General features: G+C 49.0%; 2 protein-coding genes across 2 annotated transcripts in view; both read left to right on the top strand.

Moving 5' to 3' along the window:
• Positions 1–6,019, top strand: part of LOC122394364 — a 29,547-nt gene extending 23,528 nt beyond the window's left edge. Inside the window, exon 3 of the mRNA XM_043391200.1 lies at positions 4,375–6,019. Coding sequence (XP_043247135.1) covers positions 4,375–4,636 — 262 coding nt within the window. The 3' untranslated portion in view covers positions 4,637–6,019. The remainder of the gene's footprint in view (positions 1–4,374) is intronic.
• A 1,546-nt stretch (positions 6,020–7,565) lies between these two features.
• Positions 7,566–13,516, top strand: LOC122394355 (formin-like protein 20). Its single transcript, XM_043391188.1, has 3 exons — positions 7,566–7,843; positions 9,251–12,149; positions 12,665–13,516. Exons 1-3 carry the CDS (start codon positions 7,663–7,665, stop codon positions 12,972–12,974), a joined length of 3,390 nt encoding a protein of 1,129 aa, XP_043247123.1. The 5' UTR covers positions 7,566–7,662; the 3' UTR covers positions 12,975–13,516.
• The last annotated feature ends 2,617 nt before the right edge of the window (positions 13,517–16,133 follow it).

Here is a 16,133-nt window from a genome sequence, read left to right as displayed (position 1 = left end):
CAGCTAACTACATGTACATGCACTACATGTAACGATTCCTTTCAGAGGAACGGTTCACGCTCATGCAGCTTAGTACCAAGAGGACAATTTAAGCTCTAGAACTCAGTTTTGCGGATGCGTAATGCGTATAGCTCAGCAGGCAAGGCTCAGTGCCGCAAAGAGACATGTGTAGATATGTGGCGAATATGCTTCTTTGGTCAGCCTCCTCCCGTGCTGGCACCAGTGGCAATCCCATCGGTGAAGAAGTAACAGATCTAACGGCTGAGATGAAGACGGATCTCTATCAGTAACATCAGCGCTGGGTCAGGGGAAAGCAGCCACTCATGAATGGATCCAAAACATCAGCCTTTCAACCACGACGAAGGTCTCGAAGCGGTCAATGCCCACCGTTTTATCGCCACAGCTGACTCCCTCCAGCCAGACGTAGACACTTTCTCTGAGCGGCGCGGTGCGGTGCGGTCGGCCGTCCCCGCATGGTGCGCGCGCGGCGCACTAAAGCGCGGCCTCCAGCGCACTTTCCCTCTCGCCCCGCGGCCGCGACCACGCGGAGAGCGATGGGTGGCGTGCGTTCCCCTCTGCCGACTCCCCTCGCAACCTGTCTCATAGCAGGGATGAGTCAAGGCTCGGTTGCGGCAGTTCCCCTGTTTCACTTTCGTCACAAGCTATTCGGAGCAGGCGTGAACCGGACGCGGACTTTATTGAGGTCGCCGTGCCGTAATCCGCGACCGCCGGATGGAGTGTTGACACACGGTGACGGACCAGGGACTTCCAACACGCGGCTTAGTAGTTATCTGTTTCATCGTTATGAATGAGGAACGTCGGGCTGACCACGGGCAAGATTCTAATGCTGCTGTGAATCGCCCCTTATCTATCTGAATCAGAAATTAGATTGTTGTAGCTAGGCAACTGATTCGATCACTGGATTCAGATTGAGGTCCCCTAAAAACGTAAGTCTAAATAATTATGCGTCCAAGCAAATGTGTGTTTTTGATTCATAAATGATTTAATTTAAAGCAACCCTCCAGACTAAAAAGCCGATCCATCACGCCCATCGTATATTCAGTATTGAATAGAGGTCTCCTGATGAAGGCTTCCCGACAGACAGGATCCTCTTGCCCTAGATCGTAACTAGATACAGAACTTGGGACGTCGTGACTGGTTTTAGTGGGATCTTTTGCCAGAGAAGCCTTCGACTAAAAACTTCCCGTCCGTCGTCGGGTTCTTGGGGTCTCATGTGAGGACAAACGATGAGGTCCTCGGTGTATGCGGGCGTGTGTGCGTGTGAGAGGAAAAATAATTACAAAGGAAGTGCAAGTTCAGTCAACTTACATAGAAGTGGTAGGGTAGCCGATCCCCCTATATCGTTCCTTGCTTCATAACATAAGCCCAATTCATAACTGGTCGTTTTTTGTTGTTGATAAAAAATCTGTTCAAGGTATGTTTTGTCTTCACATCAGCGCAATCTTAGTTGTCTCACGTTGTCTCGGTGCAATTTTCTTTGAATGAAGTTTTTTTGTATCCGGGCCACTTTGCCTTTAATTACCTGCATACGCATTCTTCCACCGAGTCGGTTCTGCAGCTTTTTTTGTCATTGTTTCTTTTGACCGTCCCTGGTTGTCACGTTCCATGTTCGTTTGGAACGTGCTCCCCGTCACAGAGAGAAAACCCCTTTCATTCGCTAAGCTTCGCCGAACATCACAGCAAACAGTAACGAAACAAAGCAACAAGAACGAGTGAAAGTGGTTGCAAATGTGCTGAAACGCATACGCCCATCTAGGAGAGAGGGTTTCAGTCGCAAAAACCGGCTGAAAACTGATTGATTCTGCGATGAAAAAGGGCAGTGAGCGCTTGTGAAGACATTAGCGAGCCGCTCTGTTTTTATGGTCCATCGCCTGTCGCAGCTGGTGACAGCTCCCTGTGGCTGCGGCGCTCATCAATGCTGGTCACGAACTTTACTTTAACCCTCGCCCGCACATGGGGGGGGGGGGGTGGTTGCCCCCCCCAGGCAGTCTTTCTGCTCTGCACTCAACATTTTTAGAGCTAGAAGGCTGATTTTTCGTATAGCTGCTCGTCTATCCTTTCTTGATGTCCACTGAAAATTTCAAGTTTCTGTGATTTTTGGTTTCGGAGATATGACCTTGTTTTTCAGGTCATGTCATCCCAAATGGCCAATTCTCAACATCTTGCGTTTGCCATGGGCCTTGTGAGCTTTTGACACCCTGATTTCGGCCTTTTTTGCCAGTCTTACCTCCCACCTATCATGGAACATGTTGTTCGACGATGTACAGGGGTCAAGGTCAGGGTCAAGGTCAACCTAGGTCATCTAAGATAATTGCGTTTTAGGCAAGCTGAATTTACTTTTTGTGAAGTTTTTTGACTGCATTTTTGGTAAAAGCTTCTCAGATCATGATTTCATGTGATATGGACCCAAAAACAATCGGTGCACACATCAGTATACACACAGACACACACAGACATACAAACACTATAATTGACCTTGACCTAACTTGACCTGAAATGACCTCAGCAGCAAAATTCTGGTCGGATAGTGTGACAAAGAGGTTCTAGCTGGCTTGGCACCAGAAAACAGCATCGTCATCGGTATTTGATAAGCAGCGCACTTGATATCCAATGGTGACCCAAAACAGCAACATTTTTTAGTTTGACCTGACCTGGAAGGTCAATGACTGACCTGAGAAGGTAAAACTGGGTATCATTGGATTCGTCTCTTCCCAAAGAATCTTTTTGGTCCTTACTGCTAAGCTCTATCTCCAACAGGAACGAAATGGCGCGGGGGGGGGGGGGTGGCAACCACCCCCCATGTGCGTTCTAGGATGGGAAAATGGCATGTGCGGGCGAGGGTTAACTGCCGCCACTGTTCGGCTGTCATGGATCGAGTCGGTGGGCTTCAGGTCGACGCCGGCTGACGTAGGTTCGAGCGGGGCCAATGTCTGTCTCACACGGAGCACGAGCTCAGCTGATATGGGCTCTGGTCATGAAAATGATTGTATGACCATGTAGGTTTGCTTTCCTGCTTTCAAGGCATCACTTTCAGGGCAAGGCAAGGCTGGCTTTAGCTGGAATGAACCTAAACCATGCCTAAACCTAGATGACATGGTCTATCGGCTGAGGCCCAACTGATAGACCGCGGATACTGACAGAGGCCCGAGTGGAAATTGCAAGCGGTACGGGTCACGGTGCTTTCAATGCATGCCTGTTCTGTAACGCTCTCTCTCTCTCTCTCTCTCTCTTCTCTCTCTCTCTCTCTCTCTCTCTTCTCTCTCTCTCTCTCTTCTCTCTCTTCTCTCTCTTCTCTCTCTCCTCTCTCTCTCCTCTCTCTTCTCTCTCTCTCTCTCTCTCCTCCTCTCTCTCTCCTCCTCTCTTCTCTCTCTTCTCTCCTCTCTCTCTCTCTTCTCTTCTCTCTCTCTCTCTCTCTCTCTCTCCTCTCTCTCTCTTCTCTCTTCTCTCCTTCTCTCTCTCCTCTCTTCTCTCTCTTCTCTCTCTCTCTCTCTCTCTCTTCTCCTCTCTTCCTCTCTCCTCTCTCTCTCTCTCTCTCTCTCTCTCTCTCTCTCTCTCTCTCTCTCTCTTCTCTCTCTCTCTCTCTCTCTTCTCTCTCTCTCTCTTCTCTCTCTCTCTCTCTCTCTCTCTCTCTCTCTCTCTCTCTCTATCTTCTCTCTCTCTCTATCTCTCTCTCTCTCTCTCTCTCTCTCTCTCTCTCTCTCTCTCTCTCTCTCTCCTTCAGTCACGTTTTCCTAAGATATCACATCTCCGGTAGTCAGCTCATGACATAGATCATCACGTGCGTCTTCCAATAGGATGGGAAGCTATCATTCCAATCATCACGGTTTTCTTGTATCGATGCATATCATCTTACCAATTACCATGTTCTATCGATATGGGAAACCATCCCGTGGTTAAGTGAGCCGTGTTATCGGCCGCGACCCCGGCGCAGTGCCTCTCTCTCCCTCGCTCTCCCCAAAACTTTCCCGTTCTCCCCGGCGAGGCCGGCGCCGACACGGTATCGTGTTACGTCCGAGCGCATCGTATGCGGGCGGCTGGACGCTGCTTTCACCGTCACCGCTGATCGGAGGACGGCAGATGGGGCCAGAAGGGCTACTGGGATATCTTCACGGGGAAGCATGTCCTGTGTTAATCGCCTTTTCTTGTCCACCCTGATTTCAATTGCCAGGCTGTTTCCGATATCATTCGAAATCGTTTTACATCATTGTTATCTTTCCATATACTACCTACAATATATGGAACTAAATGATATCTTTTTATAATGTGACCTGTAGATTATCATCATCGACTCCAATGCCACTTTCTTCAAAGACAAGTGAGTGCCACCTTCTAACAAGCTCCTTCCTGTTTCAGCTTGGACGAGGGGAGCCAGACGGCTGATGGCTCAGGCGCGAAACTGACAAAGGCCATAGTCCATCGAGAATGTTCCATGTTCAGTTGTGACGGAGATTCTGCTGCCGGCGGCGGTGGCAGCCAATCAGAAACACAGTACTGGGGAGCTGCGTCGGCGGACAGACGGCATCCTTCGCTAGCGCTGACGATGAAGTGGTCAGGTCATCAGGCCAGCCCGCCCAGTCGCCGCGGGTCGGGGCAGGGGGCAGGGCGAGTGGACTGACCCGCGAATCGTTCCGAGCCAGTGTCATTCATGGATATGAGTCAGATTATCGGCTGGTGAACCTTTCAAGAGGCTTGTATGTTGCTGCTGAGCAGGTTTGTTGCAATTGTGGTCGATGGAAAGGTTCAGTTGAAGTAGGGCGTTTCACCAACGGTGTACTCATCAAATGGATAACTGTATTACAATGCTTGTCTCATATTCACATAGGTAGGCGTATGTTCACTCAAGTAGATCAGCTTGTTGTTCTGAATATTACTCAGTCAGTGCTCACAATATGTTAAGGCTTCCAAATCACCCACCAATATGCATTGGGTCGTTCTCACGTTTACCGCTGCTTACCGCGCTATTTCGCTGCTCGTTGTTCCGGGGCCGCTCCACATGTCGTGACTGGGCCGGGTCAGAGGTCGAGTCGGGTCACGACGGCTGCGGATGACCTCTGACCTGAAACCGGACGTGGCGGTCGGAAGAGCGACGGCCCTGCCACCCTGGCGAGCGGAGCGACAAACTCTGGTCGCGTTTTGACAGGGTGTACCGTGTAACTGACTAGCGAGGGGTGGGACGAGCTCTGTGGCTTTGTCGATTTACTTGACACACACATTGGTATTTGTGCAAACATACCCCGATAGATTGGAGCGATTTGGTTGATAATTATGGGGTCGAACGGATTCTTCTGTATCATGTCGTTTGTTGTATGCCTACGTGATTTTCTGTTTTTTTTTCCACTGCCGTTACACGTATTCTGTATTTCTGTATTTCTGTATTTGCGCAAATCACCAACAGGCTTGGCCCAATGACAGGTGAAGTCATATAAGTATATCACACACCAAACACACTATAATAATAATGATCTATTCCAAGTACCTACAGATTCCAAGTATCATTTTCATTTTCATTTTAGGATGCAGATCATAGCACTTTTTCTAATGTCAATGTAGATAAATACTCTCATTAGAAAACGTCATCAAATCCTCCACAGCTTACCACATTTACCACAACTTTTGAAATGTCTTCAGTAGATAGGTAGTTACATATATTGTCGACACCAACAATCGAATGTAATCAGGTTTCGAGTCTGCGTTTTTGCGCTAGTGGTGTGATGATACCCTCCCGGGTGCCATTTCATACCTCATAGTCACATCCACACGCCTCTGAGTGTCACTCGGATAATGGTATGGCGCGTGTATGGCGCGTTACAGTGTATGGCGCGTTACAGGTGCTCTGTGTGATCAGTGAGAGGGTGTGTATGTTTATCTGGTTTTAGCATGCTTGCCGTATTTATTGTTCAAGTTTTAGTCAGGGACGCCTCAACGATTTGACCCAGTTGTAAATATTGTATGCTGTTTTACTCGTGTAAATAATACATAACTTGATGGTGAGCTGTCACTCTGCGTTATACTCTTGAAGTCGTCTATAGCTAAAAGGTAAAACTTCAAAATTTACCAGGTTAGCTGTTGAATACCCACTAGTTAGTCGGCAAGGGACCAAAATTATGGATTACACTTATAAACAAGAGACAATAAAAGTTTTATTTTGGCTTTGTCTATGACAAGTATGGATATTCCGTAAATGTTTTTCATTACATAAACTCTGTATCGAGAGACTGCGACATGCGATGCTTGGCTTTCTTGTATGTACAGGAAAATGAAAATGAGCGGTTCATTTTAGAGCAAACTATTAGTAGCTTGGCAAAACTATTCGAGTACTTTTCGTAGGTACTCGAATTGATAGCGCTAAGATCGGTGCAGAGCAGTTCATTTATTTAATTTGTTCACTATATCAGCCACGGGATAGGCCCATTTACGGCCAAAGTCATGCTTATTAAAACAGCATATCAAGAAGTCGGATCAAACAAGATCAAATAAGGTCAAATCTGAAAGTTGTTTCTAAGCCCTTTTTGGATATTCCGCCTCTAACTGAGCTATAATTTTGGTAAATAAAAACGCATGTGTATCGTTGCGATACGCAGCGGCTTACACCCCTTTTAGGGTTTTAGGTCATCCAGTGAACGTCTTGGACCAGATTAATTGCTAGAAAAAGATGTATTTATGAATAGGGTCGTCCTAAATTGTTGTAAAGCAACTATTTTGCCCCATTATGTTGAACATGGAAAGGCGCGTCAAGTTATATATTTTTTGTTTTTTGTTTGAAAAGTCACCATAGAACGTCTATCTATGGTCATTGGTCAAGGTCAGGTTAAAGCCGATCAGGTCAAAACTAAGTTGGTCAAATTATATCGTATGGGCAGGTCATTGCAAATCATGCGATTTGGCACGTCGTTCAGAGTGCACACTAAAAACGGTGATGATGTCCTACCGTCTCATAATGAAACAAAAATTGCAGAATAACAGCTAACGTAACACAGTGCGGCAAATACATGCCTGACAGCTATGTTCCGGGCAGGGGCAGCTAGAGACAAATGCCTCCACATGTCGGCGTACGCCAGTAAAAGACACTTATCACGACAATTTGAGTTGAACCACATCAAAAGGGTGAGCTACATTCGGCTTTTTGGTATAAATCGTGTTCACCTGTTTTCCTAAATGTACTAGAAGAGTAGAAGGCGTTACAATCCTTTCAACAGTCTTCTTGTATAACCCCCTTCCACAGGCACATATTTATATAACAATATGGAAAATATTCCCAAAATTTGAGTACTGTCTTTAGAAATGAGATCCCAGATGACAGAACTGACAGGGAACATCTCGAATCGTAGGTAACAATCGCGAGCATCTTCACTGTAAGAATCCACGCTCTTTGTAAGCAGATCACTCATATCTGATTTCGATGATAACGTATATGCTCTGCCTCAGACAGACAGCCACCAAGCTCTGAACCATATTCCCCTCTAATCTCTTCAGAAGGCCGACGTCAACCTCCATGAGTGCTCTTGAGAAAAACACTTTCTCTGAATGCCTGTGCGAGGGATGTCATCATGAACCTGGGCGCAGATCGGGACGAGCCCTGTCCCCTCCCGAGGGGCCGACCCCAGCACGCACTTCAGATAACATCACGTACCGTGTCCGAGTATGACGGAGGCCCCTGACAGATTCGGGTCAGAAGACGACTCTTCTACCGCCGCCAGCGGCCGGCCGGTGCGCCGCCGACTCGGCGGAGACCATAGTGGCGCACTTGCGACGACGGACGTGCAGTGCAGCGCGCCGCAAAACGACGCACCCCGCCCGCGTCGGGCAACGGAGCCCATGAACGGTGAGCCAAACGCCTGGGGAGGAGGGTTTCGCGTAGGTGTTGGGTATATTGAGGGCCTTGGAGGTAATTGGTTGGGTGTTTGCCTCTGGTGATAGTAAAGAGGACGATTTGAGAATGTGAATTTGTTTTGTATCGGGTTCGCGTCCATTTGAAGCACATGGGTGGGGTATTTTCTGTGTACAAGCGTCTAATATCGGTAATAATATGTGCCCTGACACAGAAAGTATCGCAAACTTACGACATTTGTGGACCATACATAGGTACACTTATGACGTCAAAGGTCAGTGACCTGGCCTGACCTGACCTGAAAGTGCAGTTGGTAGCAGACGATCCCAATTGAATCAAATGTCTGGTCTGACACCTTTCATCTCTCTAACTCCAGCGCGAGCTCCGATAACTTACGAAAAACGTCTGGGGTGCTAGCACCAACCCCAAGGTGGCTTTTACACGGTTGCTCAGAATACATATATGTATTATATGTAAATAGAACAGAAGTTGGTATAACTGACCTTTGACTCAAACAATGTCTTTTAAGTTTAGCTGAATTTTCTTATCAGGCTAGGTACTGGCCTACTAAATTTCTAAGCTTCTACCAGATCCAAAAATACCGCGCTTCTTTGCAATGCCTTTAACCCTCGCCGGCACAGGCGGGGGGGGGGGGGTTGATGCAACCCCCCCCCCTAAGGTTTTTCGCGAATAACTCGCGTAAAAGGCGGCCGATCGCGACGAAACTTTCAGTACCCTCGCATTGATCAATTTTACACGTTCCCTGAACATTTCATGACCCTGACCCCAATGACCTTTGACCTATGACCTCTTTTCCGAGACCATGTTTGGCCGAAATCGCGATTCGGCGTATGTCGGCTCGCATTAGCCGCGCGTTTGCAAGCTTTTCGTGGTTTCAAACGTTCAAACATGTGATTTGATGTTGCTCCCATACATTAGGGTGGGTGTCAAGGTCACCTGAAGGTCAGGTCGCGAGGGGGGGTCATACCAACCCCCCCCCCTTGTGCCGTCGAAGGACTCAAAATGGCCTGTGCCGGCGAGGGCTAATTACCAAATAACAGGTGTCTTCCTCTGGACCTTTGACTTGACCAGGTCATCGATTGGCATGGAACTTTGAAATGGGATACCAAGTGTCGCCTCTCGTAACGGCGCACTTAGGTAGGTACTTGCTTTTCCTGTGAAATGATCGCTCAATTAGTCGCGACACGACGATGATTGAAGATGATCAAAAGGTCGTACGTACCTATAACGGATTCGGTCTCTACAGTCGCTTGAAAATAATAGATAGGATAAAAAGATTAAATGTCATAGAAAATGATTATTTGTCACAAAATACTACGATTAAACCGCTTCATAACACATTTGTATTCTCTCAGCTGACTATCACCTTATTTTTCACAGGAATAATCGTTTCGCTGCTGGTCGTTGTTGCTGCTGCCCCGTCGGTTGCCGAGCAGCCGCCCGATGGCTCAGCAGTGCAGCCGACAGATGTCAGCACCATCGGTCCGACTGACGCTCGGAGGTTCCGGTCACCTCGTGACACCAACTCTCTCATCAGCCAGATGGCAGAGCTGGGTGGTTTCACAGAGACGCTGTCTGAAGCCAGGCCCGTATCAATCACAACGGACGTCACAAGTTCTACGGCGGATCAGTCAGCGAAACCGTCTCTGTTTGATACCATGCCGAATCGAGGCGCGTCGATGTTTCCCGTGACAATATCTCCTGTGACTCTCGACGATCAGTATGGACCACCGAGTGTGCCGTTCGCCGTGGCAGACGCTACTTACGGGACCAGCAGCTCCAGTGATCAGCTGGTGACGTTGATCCAGCGCTACCTCAGCGAGCGGACCAGGTCAGGCGCGGCCACCTCTTCCGCCGCGAGTGGTGGGACGAGCGCCACCAGAGCGGCTAGCTCGCCAGCGCCATCTACACTATACCAGCAGCCTGTTTCTCAGAGCCCCGTGCAGGCGGCGCCACCCGTGACTACCGCACAGCCTATCACTCTCAGCTCGAGTTACGGGCTGCCACCACGAGACCCTCTGCCGATCTATGCCGCCCCGCTGCAGGTTCAGACTGTGACAGTGACGAGTGTTGCCTCCCCGGTGACGTCATATGTCGTCCAGCCGCCGGCCGCTGCCCCGGTCACCGTCCCGGCGCCGGCGGCGGCCCCGGCGCCGTCCTACACTCGTCCGCAGGCGGCTCCAGTGGTCACCTATACCTACACGGTGCAGCCACCGGCCGCGGCGGCTCCAGTTCAGACCTACGTCTCTGCTCCGGTCCAGACAACTGCCGTTCAGCAGCAGCAGGCCGTCCCGCAGCCGAGTCTCGTCCTGCCAGCCCCGGTCGGCGCCTATCTACTACAGAGCCCCGCCGCTGCCACGCCCGTGTCCCAGTCTTACTCCACGCCACTCCGGAACCCGCTGGTCACACCACAGCTGACCTACATCACTCCGTACGGCATCGACTCCGGCCGGCGTCAACGGGACCGGGAGAGGGACCAGGAGGACGACTCAGGTGTGGTTATCTCCCTGGGCGACGCCTCGATCCAGCTGGGGGGAAGGTCCGGCACGAGTATCAGACTGAACGGAGGACTGAGTTCTGAGCGGCCCCGGGACAGCACCGGGTCGGGCAGCAGCATTACCATCATAGCTGGAGGAGCGGCAGCTAGAGATCCACCAGCTCCTATAGGACCACTGGCTCCCAGCAGGGGCTACTCCACCCCCAGAGATCCACCGAGAGATCCACCGTCCTCGTACTCTGCTCCTCTCAGGGACCCACCGGCGTCTTATTCCGCCCCACTAAGGGATCCTCCATCTTCTTACTCCCCTCCCAGGGATCCTCCATCGTCCTATACCGCCCCACAGAGGGACCCACCCGCGTCCTATTCCGCCCCGCTGAGGGATCCGCCATCCTCATACTCTCCTCCCAGGGATCCTCCGTCCTCATACGCCCCTCCCAGGGATCCTCCATCGTCTTATTCTTCTCCCAGGGATCCTCCAACTTCTTACGGCGGTGGCAGAAACTCTGACCAGCCCGGATGGAACCCCATCAGCAGCGATCCTCCCAGCGCCTCCCCAGCCTCTGATGATGACGTTGCCGACGATGACGACACCTATACCTCATATGAGGGACAAACGCGCACTTTCCCATCTTCAGACGCGCCAGTGGGACGCACAGGGATAAGAGATGCGGTGAGGGATCCTCCAGGACCGGCGCCGCCACCAAGGACGTACGGAGCGCCCCCTAGGGATCCACCAAGTTCGATGTATGGAGCGCCACCCGCAAGGGATCCACCAAGTTCAACATATGGTGCACCACCGGCTAGGGATCCACCAAGCTCATCATACGGAGCGCCACCGGCAAGAGACCCACCGTCCCCACCACCGAGAACCTACGGTGCTCCCCCGAGAGACCCTCCGAGCCCGATGTACGGCGCTCCGCCAGCGCAGGACCCACCAGCACCAGCACCGATGTACGGAGCTCCACCGGCAGACGCTCCCCGTGACCCACCCTCGTCGTCGTACGGAGCGCCAGCTCGTGACCCACCAGCGGCGGCGCCGCCAGTGCCGGCCACCCCCGTCCAGCTGGTACAGGCCGTGCCGGTGGCCGTGTTCAGTCCCCGTCCTCGTCCTAGGCCCCGCAAGAAGCCGCACCACCACCACAAGGGCCCACCGAGGGGACGTCTGGTGAAAGACACCATCATCCGAGAGGTGTCCCGTCCGGTCCGACCAAGAGCGCCGCCGTTCCCGGGTAGAAGACCGGCGGCAACGCCTCAGCTTTTCCTGGCAACCGTTCCTCAGAACACACAGACCTTCACTTTGTCATCTCCTGTGCGGAACCCGCCGGCCAGTCCTCCATCCTCGTACGGCGCTCCGAGGAGTCCCGCCGCCGACCCGCCGTCTCCCTCCTATGGCGCTCCTCAGCGGAGTCCCGGCGCACGCTCCGCCCCGCCCGTCGGCGTGGTGCGGGACACCCTCGTGCGCGAGGTCCTCTACGACCAGTTCAAAGACGACTACGCGAAGCTTTTCTACAAGGGCGCGCTGCTGATCGGAGCACTGGCGCTGCTGCCGGCTGCCGCCACAGTACCGCTGGCAGCTGGTCGCCGCAGGAGGTCCCTGTTCGACGCCGAGGTGGCTGCCGGCGCTGAGCTGCCCGCCGAGCTGCGGCGCCAGCTGGGAGCTGCGCTGCCGGAGCTGGCACAGCTCGACACCTCGGAGTGTCTGCAGCGGGAGCTGTGCCGCGCACTGCGCCAGGTGGAGGCGTCCCCATACCGCGACAGCTTTCTGCTCTACTACGCAGTGTGAGTAACCGTTTCATAATATATGTCACGGTTGGTTGGCATGGACGTTGCAAAGCGAGTTAGTGTAACATGTTGCTAAAGTAATTACCTGATAATATGACTATGCGTAGAAAGGTAAAACGCAAGGGCAATAACGGAAATGAATGGCAACATTATACGAAATTGGCAATCCGCTATCCATAATATCGCGTTATGCAAGGCGTCACATATAAAAGCAATTGCGATGGAGTTGATGGATTGTCAAGATCGTGTGTCACTTTCACAAGTTCACCGGACCCCATACTCCTGTCTTACCCTGAATAGTGTTGTTGGGTGCTCAATATTTGAATGGTATGACGCTACACACTTTCTATGTGTGAGTCAACTTGTCAACTTAGTCAACTTGTCAAGTTGTCCCAGCGCGTCAACTTGCCACCTTATGTTTACCCGAGCACCCTATCTTTTATTAGTTCATGATATTGAATGTATGATTCGAGCCCTTCTGATCACAGCCAACCTGGGTCTCCCTTCGACAGGCTGTCCCCGGATGTCGGCGAGAACCCGTGGATGCAGCAGGCTCTAACTGCGGCCAGGAAGAGAACCTGTTCCGACTTCTACTGTCAGTCTGCACCGTCAACTCCGGCAGCGAACCACACGATCGCAGATAACCCGTCACCTGATCACGCGACCTATACTAATGCAACGGCCGGTAGACCATCTATAACAAACGTCAGCTCAGCTTTTAACGTCACGATCAACAGCGGTTACAAAAGCGAAGCAAATGGCACAACTGTGAACATGGAGACTGGTCCATTTAACGATGGCAGAACAGACAATTGGCCGTGATAAACATTGTTGTTTGTGTTATGTCTTTGTTGCATGTTATTTGTAAATATTTTGTTGGATATCAGGTCACGCCATATGTAAGGAAACAGTAAGTGTAGGTTCTTCGTTTGAAGTTTATGAAGACATGTTGTTGTCAATGTTAATGCTTAAAAGTATGCAGTATGCACAATCATGCTGGATATGGATACTCGACTCATTTGTTATAAATGTTATGTCGAGGACGGTCCAAAAGTCTAAACATTGCAAGGTGTAAGATTCGCATTGCTCTTATTTTGTAATGGCATCTGATACCCTGTAAAAAGTATTGTGAGTTGACATGTTTCATTAACCCGCGCCCCGCTGGGGGGGGGGGGCAGAATCTGACCCCCTCCCGTTTTTCGGTAATAACTTCTAAACGCGTTACGCCAGTGCAGCGACGTGAAACTTTAAGTACCTTATCATACATCAATTTGACACAATCCCTGAAAATTTGAGCGACATCCGTTGGAATTTTTTTGAGAAATTGACGTTTTAGTGACGTCATGTTCGCCATTTTTCGCCTCAAAAACGGCAAAATTTCAAACGCCGCTAAAACCTTCAATTTTAAAGGAATCAAGACGTAACAAAAAAGGTTATACGTGATTCTACTGTGTCTATCAAATGGCTATCTCGATTTTTTTTTTAATTTTGGATTTTGGCCCAATTTTTTTCAAAAAACTGACTTTTTTGGGAAGATAATTATAAAATCCAAAATTTTGAGGGTATCGAAAAACCGGAATATATGTCAGAGATGTGGTCTATGTGCACCTACATATTAATTTTTAGAAGAATTGGTTCAAAAATGTGGGAGTTATTCAAAATTTTATGACGTCACGACACACAAAAATTTTGAAAAATGATTTTTTTGGAAGTTCTAGACCTCGTACGGAAACGAAAATAGCACCATTCGATTCGCCGTGAAAAACTGCATCAGCCATAGACACCTTTTTAGGCCTTAACAACCAACTTCAAAATTTGACCTCACTTGACCTGACCTTGACCTGACCTCGACCCCAAGTTCATCCAGAGGTGGTCCATATCACTTATTGAGTGTGCCTATCTATTTCTATGAGTAAAATGACCCATAAAACATGTGTCGCACATGCTCTTTTCTATATTTTGTTTTTGGTGACCTGACCTAACCTGACCTGACCTTGACCTTGACCTTTGAATGACATTTTTTGCAGCGACTATTGTCTTGGTAGTCTAAGAACACGTTTTGGGCAATCAGTCTCAGTCCATTCTTCGGCAACTACGGTGCAAGGCCGATACTGTAGAAACTTGCATTTTGTACCCTTGACCTGACCTTGACCTGACCTCTGACCTACTTAAGCAAAAAAAATTGGGCTCTTTAGATCCGCCTTGTTGAGAGCTTTCGATTGCCGTTTTCCCGTCTTTCTACGACCATCGGTTCGGAAGTTAGACAGGGGGGCAGAATCTGCCCCCCCCCCCCCCAGCAGGGCGCGTATGACTGAATAGCCCAGCGGGGCGCGGGTTAACTTTTGTTACAGCTTATTACTTGCAAGGTTATTGTTATGATTATATGAGCTCGGTTTCATTGCGTCGGTTTAATTACGAACTACAATCTACTAGATATAGCGGTGCGAGCTTTGACCAGTCGTAGAAAAACCGTAGAGCATCGCAGAGAAATACTTGGCACAAATGAATTTGCCAGCTAACTTCGTTGCCATTTTTACGTTCAGGGATTTATTTGCTCATAATTAGCGAAATATAGTGATGAATGAGAGACGTCAGATTTACGTGGCAGGCAATGTGAACAGTGTGCACTGTGCACTGAGCGTATCGGTGTTAAGTACCAGTGAACAATTACAAGTGAACAAGTGAATAATAATCACCTACCTTGCCGAATTTGCTTGCAATGCTTTCAATTAATAGATCAATTATTTAGATAGCGACAGGCATTCCTTCAAACACAAATGATCCTCATATATTATCCTTTCTGTTATGCCCTTTCTGTTCTGTTCATTCCGGATCATATCTACATACTTTCCTTGCGTGATGTGACCTGGGCCTCGTTTCATAAAGCTCTGCCGTAACTTACACCTTTCCGTAATTCACACCCTTTCAAACTACGGAGCGCAAATAAAGCCGTTTCACAAAGCCACAACTGGAATTGTTTACACCTCCGTAACTAAGCACATTTGCGTAGTTACCGTAATTTATCAAGCGTCCTACAAATTACAATTTCATGTCAACACTTATTTTTTACGAGAAGTTATAAAACAATTATGTTGAATTTAAATCTTAAAAATTATTTATGAAAAAATAAAATTGATATTGATGACCATCTTTATTAAAACAATATATTAAAAACAGCAGAAAGCCAGCTAAGCAGAAGTGCCTACCTACGAAAGTGGCGCGGCGCGGCGAATAAACAAAATTCCGATAGTGGCCACAAAAAGCGACTGGTACAGAAGAGTTGCAGTTTCTTTTTCTCATTTTGGCTGTTCTTTCTTCCTCACCGGGCTCGACATTATAAAATATATTAAAAATTAGCTTCGAATCTTCACATTAATTCAAAATCACGCAACATTTTTGTGCGTAGTTTACACCACTGATATCAAGAGCTTGATAAAATATTTGGCGTTAAATACGTCGTTTTATGAAACCCAAATGGCATCAATTGGTCCGGAATCGAGCATTTGCCGTAAATGAAGCTCCGTACTTTCGATGGCGTGAATTACTCCGGTCTCCGGCTTTATGAAACCGAATTGGCATCAAATACGCCAAATCTGGCATAATTGACGGAACGCCGTAAGTAATTCCTTTTATGAAACGAGGCCCTGGAGTATAAGCCATTTTTTCACATCAACTCAAACACATATACTCGTAATTCCTTGACATTTTACACTTTGCAGCACCATTCACATATATGAGCAAAACAATTGGCCAAATCAATATTTTTACAATAAAATGATTCTATGTTCAATGTTCAGTCTGACTGAAGGTCGGGTGAGTAAAATAAGCACGTATCTACGAACATTGGACGGAAAACAAAATTAACCATCGCCGGCAGAGGGGGGGGGGGGTTGATGCAACCCCCCTAAGGTTTTTCGCAAATAACTCGCGGAAAAAGCGGCCGATCGCAACGAAACTTTCAGTATCCTCGCATTGATCAAT

This window comes from Amphibalanus amphitrite, unplaced genomic scaffold, assembly GCF_019059575.1.
Source record: "Amphibalanus amphitrite isolate SeventyFive unplaced genomic scaffold, NRLGWU_Aamphi_draft 000587F_arrow, whole genome shotgun sequence".
In the NCBI taxonomy this organism is placed as follows: domain Eukaryota; kingdom Metazoa; phylum Arthropoda; class Thecostraca; order Balanomorpha; family Balanidae; genus Amphibalanus; species Amphibalanus amphitrite.
The sequence above is the reverse complement of the archived record's forward strand: the minus strand, read 5'-3'. Positions and strand labels throughout refer to the sequence as shown.